General features: G+C 39.6%; 1 protein-coding gene across 2 annotated transcripts in view; it reads right to left on the reverse strand.

Moving 5' to 3' along the window:
* Rabgap1l (RAB GTPase activating protein 1 like) overlaps nt 1-10,474 on the reverse strand; it is a 657,680-nt gene that overhangs the window by 550,884 nt on the left and 96,322 nt on the right. For both annotated transcript variants that reach the window (XM_005363940.3, XM_013352517.2), the window contains one exon: nt 7,881-7,947. In XM_005363940.3, coding sequence (XP_005363997.1) covers nt 7,881-7,947 — 67 coding nt within the window. The remainder of the gene's footprint in view (nt 1-7,880; nt 7,948-10,474) is intronic.

Below are 10,474 nucleotides of genomic sequence, written 5' to 3' on the forward strand. Positions count from 1 at the left end.
TGTAGACCAGGCTGGTCTCGAACACACAGAGATCCGCCTGCCTCTGCCTCCCAAGTGCTGGGATTAAAGGCATGTGCCACCATCGCCCGGCCTAAAAGTAAATTTTTAATCATATTGTTCACTATGAATAAAACTGGTAAATGTATAAATGTATGTATAAAAACTGTTAAATGTAATTTGCATGCCTCTCAAAATCTGTTAAAGTAAATGAAGTGGCCGAAAACTTGATTGCAGTTTCACATGACATTTGGGTATGTCATAGGAGCAAAAGTATTAACATCTTACTCAAAAGAGCAAAACCAAAAGTATTTAGGCAAAGTTGCAAAAAGTGTAACTGGTACTTATTACAAAGAATAATTTGCCAATAACCAAAACCTCCTCGTCAGTTTCGATATGAGGTACTGAGTTCCTTGTTACTAGACAAAAATCTAGCCAAGGGTCAGTGACTAACTATTAAGATATGAAGACAACAGATAACAGTAAACCACAACTACTGATAATTAAAAATGCGAAGTCTAGCACTACCCAACTATTTGTTGTGCAGGTAAGGAATAGGGGCACCGTCAAGGCCATTGATAATGATAACTCAAATGTGGGACTAAATTACACAGATATGATTAAGGAGGCTCAGAAGTTCACATCAGTTTTATAACTCTATAATCTCATTTTAGGTTTTTTGGGGAAAACTCTCTAATAATGATTCATTTTAATCCTTTACATTCTATAAGACCATAACTAGAACCTAGTATCTTAACACTTTTTCCAATACCTAGTACTCTCAAAATGACCCCCCCCTCATAGAATTCTAATGGCACCAAAATACTATGGCTTACTTTAGGAAAACCAACATTCATTACTGATGTGTTGTAGAGAAGGGTAAATGAGAGATGGATCAATATCTAATTTATGCTTACACATTTGATATAATTGGTTGTCCTCACCTGACGTGTCTAAACAGTACTTCCTCTCTATGTATATGGCACATGAGGGGGTGTGAAAGAAAATGGACCCCAAAGAGAGTGGCACAATTAGGAGGTGTGACACGAAATTAGGAGGTGTGTTCTTGTAGGAGGAAGTGTGTCACTGTGGAGGCAGGTTTTGAGGTCTCATATCTATTCAAGCCACACCCAGTGAAGACAGATCACTTCCTGTTGTTTGTAGGGATCAAGATTAAGAACCCTCAGCTCTTCTTTAGCATCATGTCTGCCTACATGCTGCCTTGCTTCCTGCCAATGACAATAATGGACTAAACTGTAAGTCACCCAAATTAAATGCTTTCCCGTATATGAGTTGCCACGGTCATGGCTATTAAAATTTTGCTGGCCTTACCTGTCACCTGGGTACCCTGTCCCTTTAAGAGACAAACTTAGCCCACCTCCAATCTCTCTCTTTCTGCTAAAGCAAGCTGGTCTCGAACCTCCTCTCCTCTCCTTGCTCTCTTTCTGTCCATCCTTCTTCTGAAGAGGCAACCTCTGTCTCTCCCTTCCCCCTTCTCTCCTCTCCGACCCCCTTCTTCCTTCCTTCCCTCCCTTCTTCCCTCTCTCCTCCATAATACCCTTGCCCTTATACCCTTCCCAATGCACACTAAATAAACTCTATACCCAAGCTCTCTCCCTATGGCATATTTGGTGTCTCCTGCCCGCTGGAATTTCCCACCCCCCAAGGGACCTGCTAGGGTCATAAATCTTTCACTGGTATAATAAACTCCACAGGCTCTCCCTTGCAGCTAAGGACTGCTCAGAGTTCCTATAACCTTTAACGCTTCTTATAGGGTCTCTTTTCCAACTCAAAATCGCTGAAATTCTACATCCAACATCAACACTAACAGTAGGTTCCTCCCACACAACTGGCCATGCCTCTGTGAGTGTGCAATCAATTGGCAGTGGTTCCGCCCCCCTTCCTCCAGTGTAAAAAGACCCAGTATTGGTCAACCACTTGCCTATCATGCATCATGCTTAAACCCCTAACTCAGGCTCTGACTCCACGTGATGACAGAGGGGTTTAGTTTGAGCCCACCGGTTCTCATGGCCTTTGGACTTTGTAAGAGACACCACAAGGCCAGCCTGAGCAACAATCCATGCTGAACCTCTGGGACACTGGAATTCAGTCTCTGGACCTTCTTTCCTCACTCATGGAGACTGCGCCTCCGGCCTCAGCTATCAAGCTACAGAAACTGCCTATCATCAGCTTACATTCTGCCAGTGATAGCCAGTTGGAAATGCAGCTTCCTTTCTCTATGTTTGTCTGTTGGCCTTTGGTTCCTGGCGTGTAAGGATCCTGGACCTGGACCTGCTACCAGCCTACTTCCCAACTCTCTGTCTGCTGGAACAATTGGTAAGATCCCCTTGTGGCCCCAGTCATCTTTTGCTGGCAATCATCTCTGGAACTTCCCACAAGCAAGGTTCTTGGACTTTGCCCTAACACTGTACTCATTGAGCAGTACATTCATTTTTCAAGCCCAGGGACCCTAGCATCACCTGAACAGTTGGTGCCTTCGCTTCTCAGATATTTAGATCCTTTTCAGAATCTGATTCCCCACTCAGCCTAGTTCTTCTTGGGCTACTGCCCTTTCTCGGCCCCTGAATGAATAACAGCCTGAGCGAGTTGTTTATTTTTCTGCCTCACCCATAGGAAACAGGCTAACAAAACCATATACATTTCTAATGTCTACCAACAGATGGTTAAATGTAAAGAATTACACCATGTGGGAAACCACGACTGCCGCCATTTTGTTTGAGCTGAAGAAAGGAAGGAGTCACAGCCTCATGAAGTTCCACCCCTAGCCAAATGGTACTGATAGCAGGTTCCCCACATGACATACTTTAAGCCTTTAAAAGTTACTTTTATGCTTTGTTACATTTGGTATGTTGGTTTGATGGTTCACCTTGACAGGGCCCACTGAGGTATCTATCAGTGGCTCTGTTCATTGTATTTCATTCCAGACTAAGAAAGTAGTAGTCTGAAATATCTTAAATTGGTATGCACTTCTAAATCACTTACAACATACTATATATGTGATCCAACCCTGTGTTAAAATATATTAAGCTGTTCTCCACTACTGTCAGTTTTACTTTAAGCTTGTATTGTAAACTGAAGAGTCCAAGAATAAAAAAATAAAAAATGTAGATTCTAAAAATAAGAATGTAGAAATAAAGAAATATAAAGTTATAAGTCTAGGAGAATGAGAACAGACTAACAGCAGCTTTCTCAGCAGATCAAGGATCACTCATTCACAGTGAGCTATTTTCTCGGATGCCTGGGATGCCTCCATCAGCTTAGGTCATTCCATTTTACAACTGGCTGCTCTATTTACAAAGCCAGAGCTTCTCCCGGCAAACTGAGAGTAGTGTCTTGGCCATCCTTGATAAACGACATATGTGAACTCTGGTTTAGGCACTGTCTCTGTTATGGGAAACTAGCGCCACCAAAGGGGAGGCATGGGACTCCAGTATACACTGTCTGGAGGTACCAGGAGACACACGGGACAAGGTAGAAACACGGGTTTGACTAATGATATCTGATAATGGAGGTTGTAAAGTAAGGCAGTCTGTATCTGAGTTTTACCTTGAGAAAAAGTGTAAAGAACTTTCTGCTATCTTCTAAGTTCTCAATCTAAGAACCAATTATTCTAATCTATCAACCTTCTAGTATTACTAGCAGTCCCTTTTCTGACTAATTGCAAAAGACATCTGTTTTCTTGTAATTGGTGACTTTCACTGTAATCTACTCTGAAACATATTTCATGATAGCTGCCCAGTTACCTATTGACGTTAAAACCCACTCACCTCCTATGTTGACTGACCCATGGGTCAGGGCAAGATTGTAAAAATTCCTTTGTTCAGAGCTAATGCTTGGTGGCCCTACTATAAAAAAATGGGTTCAGAAACCGGCCTTTTGCCACAGCCTAACAAACACCATCTATGGCTGTGGTCTCAGCTATCTGATAAGCTTCTGTGCCCCGTGGTGTTTTGTTTTTTTTTTTTATTTTTTAATTTGTTGAAGGAGCTGCGGTGGGCTGCGTTCCTACCCAGCTCCGCATGGCTAGCTTTACCTGAAATAATTACACGGAAACTGTATTCTTTTAAACACTGCTTGGCCTTTTAGCTCTAGCCCTTACTGGCTAATTCTGATATCCCGATCAACCCATCTCTAATAATCTGTGGGCACCGGTCTTACCGGGAAGATTCTAGCCTACATCCATCCTGAGTCGGAGCTTCATCGCGTGTGCCTCAGAGAGCAGAGCTATACCCGCGTCCGCCCAGGAGCCAGGAGCATGGCGTCTCTGCTCCAGAGAGCAGAGCTGTCAAGTCTGAGCTCACTTCCTCTTCCTCCCAGCATTCTGTTCTGTTTACTCCACCCACCTATGTTTTAACCTATGAGGGCCAGCCAAGCAGTTTCTTTATTTTTTTAACCAATGACCTTCCTCCATCATTTATTTTTAAGTTTGCTTCTGGTTTTCCTAGGATCTGGTTTCTGGAATAAAGTTTGCTTCTGGTTTATTAGACTTGGTGGTCTTCTCATCTTTGTGCAACCTGCCTGGACCCAACATAAACATCTTTTTCTTCGTCTTTCACAAGTATAAATCTCACCTATTAAGTTAAAAACAAGTACAGTGAAGCTTGGACCCAGCTCTCCAGACAGATCCTATACTGTAGTCATAACTTTAAATATATATCTGATAAATAGCCCTCAAGTGCTCAGAGATGTGGGGAATATGTCATTTAAATGTTTAATTATTAAAAGGCTTTTCATAAGAGAGACTGGTTGGCTCCTAGCAGCAGCACCCCATTTCCTCCAAAGACAGAAAATAGATGGGTACAGAACAATGTCCATCTGCAATTCGCTTCAGCAAGTGAAAGCTCTAACCACTGGGTAGAACTGCTTTTCATCTAAACTCCTTAAGATCTCCAGACGTGGATGAAGGAGAACTGGAATCAACAGCCTAGCTGCTCGGGGAAAGGTAGGCTTATCTTCCTACAGATTTCTTAACACACAGGATCTTCTAAAGCATGGTAGGCCCTGCATTAACAACAGAAGACAAATGCCCTGAGTGGACCTGCCCTCAATGACCATGGAGGACCCTGAGGGGTGGCTCTAGGTAGCCAATCGAGTAAGTTTTCTGTCATTTTTTTAATTTAAAAACCCAAGTAAAATTCTATCCTTCTCAAAGATCTCTATGCAATTTGATGGCTGAGAGGTTTTGCCAGTTTCAAAAGGACAACTTCACCAAACAAATTTCAGTATAACTTCTTACTATGTTTTAAATAAAAGGTGTTTTAAAATATACATGCAAGTTATAAAAGTCTGAGGACAAATGCAAGTTATCAAATTTCTCTCTCATTACGCTGCTGTTCATAGTCTAAACATTATCAATAAAATACTGGTAGGTTATTAATCTAACTATGGCAGAGTACTGTACCGCAAGATTTTAAATTCTCTTTGGTCATTTTCTAAAGACTTTTCATTGTGCAAAAACATCTGTCACACTTGGCTCTAGAGGGGATCAGGTGTCCATGGGGATGTCAACAGCTAGTTTTAGGCAACAGAGGAGAGGGTACCTAAACTGGCCTTGCTCCACTATCACACTGATGATTATCTCAAATATCACCATAGAATCTTTGTCCAGCAATAGATGGAGATAGAGACAGAGACCCTCATCAGAGCAACAGACTGAGCTCCCAAGGTCCAGTTGAAGAGCAGAAGGAGGGAGAAGATGAGCAAGGAAGTCAGGACCATGAGGGGTTGGTTTACCAGCTGAGACAGTGTGCCTGATCTAATGGGAGCTCACCAAATCCAGCTGGACTGAGACTGAACGAGCATGTGATCAAACCGGACTCTCTGAATGTGGCTGCCAATGGGGGTGGACTGAGAAGCCAACAATAATAGCCCTGGGACCTGTTTCTACTACATGTGCTGGCTTTTTGGGACCCTAGTCTATTTGAATGCACATCTTCCTAGGCCTAGATAGAGGGGGGAGGGCCCTCCCCCTCTCTCAAAGAGGGGGGAGGGAGGACGAAGAGTGGGGGAGCAGGAGGGGAATGGGAGGAGGGGAAGAAGTGTAAATTTTTGAATGGAAAAAAATAATATAAAAAAATCTGTCACAGTTATTCTGGCATAAATATACTGCTGTTTATACAATATATGTGTCTAAAACTTAAATTAAAACAAGCTCAAAGAAGTTTGGGAGTTCCATGAAGCCAGATTGAAGGATTCACCTTAAACAAGTAAGATAACATTCCTCTCTCAATTCCCTGGTGTTGACACCCTCTTCCTCAATTACCAAGACTTAAAGAAAAAGAATTTTCTTCCTAAACAAGTTCAGAGAGACACCAGACAGTTCCACACGACAAATCCTGGACAGGAGTGAAGCAACCAGCTACCCCATGACCAGCATCCCAGTTTTCTCAGGTCCCCCAATGTCCACAAATCAGCAGGAAGCAGTCCTGAAAACTTGACACCCTCATCCCCTTAAACTACCATGCTGAACTCTTCATCTTTATATTATAAGAGAAATGTGGTAATGTTATAATTCTGCTGGCCTTCCTTAGCACCTGGGTACCCCCCCATACCCTGTCCCTTTAAGAGACAAGCCCTGCCCACTCCCAGTCTTCCCCTTCCCACCAAGGCAAGCTGATCTCACACCTCCTCTCCTCTCCTCTCCTCTCCTCTCCCTCTTTCCATCCCTCCCTCCCTCCCTCCTCCCTCTCTCACTCTCTCTCTCCATCCTTCTTCTGAAGAAGCAACCACTGCTTCTCCTTTCCTCCTCTCCACCCCTCTTTCTCTCCCTCTCTCCTCCATAGTTCCCTTACCCTTATACCCTTCCCAATACACACGAAATAAACTCTATACCCAAGCTCATTCCACATGATTTATCTGCCTGTCTCCCACCAGCCAGGGGACCTACCAGGGTCATGCCTTAATGTTATCTGTTCACAGCAATAGAAACCCTAAGACTGCATACTATACACCTGAGAAAGCACTTAACCCACTGCTGCAATTACACACTTAAAAGATCTGATCCCATCACAAAACCACAGCTAGTAAGAGATGTATTTTACACAAATCTAAAACTCATACAATGTTTGGCATACAAAAAGGTACCCAAAATTTTTAACAAAACATTCCAGTATTGCTAGGAAATTAATGCTGATGGAATTATCATGAAATAATGAAAATAAAAGGTTCCCAGTGTGATACTTAAATTTATGAAACAAACACATTTCAAAGGAAATATATAAAAATACATAAAATATATAAAAATCTATTCTCACAAAGTAAGGAATTCTCTGCTTACTCTGCATATCTCTGTAACATTCTAAATCTAAAGTGAATGTTTTCATTATTGGCAAGATCAGAAGGTACTTGGGTTTAGAGCTAAGATGCCTTGTGCTGCCTTCATAACAAACATCAAACCCTAACCGTGCATCATTACTCTCTAAGTAGCATTTGTTAAAGAAATATTGTAAATATTCATTGCTAAATACAAACTCAGAAGGGAGATGCTTCAAAGAAAACGAGCATAGTCAAAGCCCTGAGTTGACAGTACATTAAATAAATGAAAGGTGCAAAGCAACATTGTAGATGTTTGTTATAACCATGGTTGTTCTTCTAGGCTCAAAAAAAAGACATCTTCCTAAAAAGCTGAACAAACAAAAAGATGGCACTGTCACAATAGGTGCCTTTATGTACTTTTGTCCTACATAAAATTGTTAGGTAGAAATTTTCCTAATCCTCCCTTCAGAAGTAATTTAGATTGTCCAAATTTAATTATTGCTATCACAAAACAACCCTGACAATATAACAAACTTTCAAAATGAAAAATATTAAATACAAAATAACTGTCTTCTGTACTTAATTAGGATGTTTAAGGTTGTTATTACCATATCCAGTAAATGCATGTCACTGTTCTTCACGTTTCGACCTGGACTTAGTAACATCCCAAAACATCTGAAAATATTGGGGGAAAAGAAAAGAAAAAAATAAGGTATCAAGAAAAACACAGAAGCCCACTGAGCAAAAGCCTTTTCATAATAATTATACAATCTAAGTTTTATAATCACAAATAGCTTTGCTTGTTTTTCCTAGAACACAATAAAAAAAAAAACTCAAGACATATCACAAAATTATAAACAAATCAGAAAAATAAATTGTCAAAATTCTCAGGTCTTTCTCAAGATCAGAAAATGACCTAACAGTAATAGTAAATTCTTAATATGGAAGTAAGATATCATTCAGTGCCTAGAAAAACTAAAGAATGTATTTGCCTTACTGCTATTCCAAAACTATAATTTATAATAATAAATTAACCCACGTAAGTTTCAAATGTACTTTTAAAATAAGAAAAAGACACTGTACTCTGTATCAAGTCAGATTAACAAAATAAAATTTTACAGTACACTGGCCCTCAAGATTCATGTCAACCATGTATAGCTTGTAGTTTTATATACTCAGGTGAGAGAAAAAACAATTACATAAACCTTATTACTGACTTTTCTATCATACTGGTGACAATATTATCCAATACAATATTAATAATTATTACCTACTGTATATGTTTCCTGGTTCTAACATAGATTCAGGAATCCTACTAATACTGCTTTATTTGGAACAGGTTTAAATAAGCTCTAAAATTCAGATTTTTATATAATTTCTAGGCTATTAATAGTTCTGCTAGGTAAGGAAAGCCATGTCCAGATCAGTTCAACAATGCACTCAATTTATATTGCTAATAAATAGGTCTTACAACTGAGTAAACAGTGTAAACAGTCCAGAGTGTCTTTCTGCCAATGCATACTCACACTTAATAGCTATTTTAACAACAGCAATCTGAAAATATAAAAATATTCTATGCGGAATTTTATATAAAAAGTAAAAACTATAACTAAATGAAACATTAATTTTAAAAAATTTCAAATAGTGCCAGAAGTTGGATAGATAGCTCAGGGGTATGGAGGTATCTGGCATACATAAGGTCCTGAGTTTTATCCCTAACAAAATATGTGAAATAAAGTGCTGCTGACTGTTTGATCAAATGCTAGCGCACTTTTAGATGAAAAATAGCTATGGCTTATTTTTACTCCTGGTGGAGCTACCAAATTACTACTAATGCATAAGGCCATAGCAAAAATAAGCAATATTCAAGACATAATACAAAGACCATATAAAGTACAGACTGTGTGAGGATTTGGATGTGCAGAGCTTGAGATAGTAGAGGAAAAATAAAATCATGAAGAAATCTGTAGTTGGATTTTCTTTTAATCTAGTCTAACAATAAAATGCCAAAATGTTGTTGTTTTACTTTTCTGGATTTGGGTGGCAGAGCACCATCCAGCTCCCAAATAAATTACACATGGAGTCTTATTTTTTTCTTACAAATGCCTGGCCTTAGCTTGGTTTGTTTCTAGCCAGCTTTTCTTAACTTAAATTATCCCATAGATCTAATCTACATGGGAAGTAGAAAAAGATAAGATCTCTTGAGTAAACTGGGAGCATAGGGACCTTGGAAGAGGGTTGAAGGGGAGGGAAGAGGTAAGGACCGGAGAAGAGAAAAATGTAAAGCTCAATAAAAATAATAATTAAAAAAGAAATAAAGGGAAAAAAGAAATCAAGTGTTTATTTTTATACTGGCAGCTGGCCAGTCAACACTGATCTGCTCCTTCCTGTTATGCAAAGGCTTGCTTTCCTAGCAACATGTTTCTACACAAGTATGACTCCAGTAAGTAGTGACTATATTGCTGCAAGTGTGAGGATGCTTTACTCAAGACTCCCTTTAGGTCTCCAGCAAAGAATATGCTTATAGCCAACATAAAGCATATAAACTCAGATAATACTTTTCCAAACACATTCTTGTACCACTAGAAACAAAGTAAAAAACAATTTGTTCAAATATTCAAATTTTTAGGTTACACTATCTCCTTTAAATTTAATTATCTCATTTGCTGTATTATGTCTTCTACTGTTGCCTTCTCTCTTGCTAATAATAATTAATAATGCAATTGTTGTTCCTATGTACAGTGTGTATCCTAAGATCAATCGCTTGGGTTTATCTCATGGTGTCCTGCCTGCTCTGCTCTCTCTAGCATCTCCTTGGGTTTTTTGAGGATGAGCTACTAGATTTTAAGTCTTTTTTAAGTTACAAACATGAAAGTTCTATATATTTTTTAAAAAAATTTATTTCTCAAGGATACTGACTAAACCAATGTTAAGAGTTTTGATCGCTTTCGAAAATATAAAATATCATACTATCACTTCTTAATCACTTCAACATAAATGGTAAAACTATAATTTTTACATTATCTTAGCGTAATAACCCCATATTACGTTTTACAAGGACACAGAGACAGAGACCCACATTGGAGCACCGGACAGAAATCTAAAGGTCCAAATCAGGAGCAGATGGAGAGAGAGCACGAGCAAGGAACTCAGGACCGCGAGGGGTGCACCCACACACTGAGACAATGGGGATGTTCTATCG

Source organism: Microtus ochrogaster, assembly GCF_000317375.1.
Source record: "Microtus ochrogaster isolate Prairie Vole_2 chromosome 6 unlocalized genomic scaffold, MicOch1.0 chr6_random_2, whole genome shotgun sequence".
NCBI classification, from domain to species: domain Eukaryota; kingdom Metazoa; phylum Chordata; class Mammalia; order Rodentia; family Cricetidae; genus Microtus; species Microtus ochrogaster.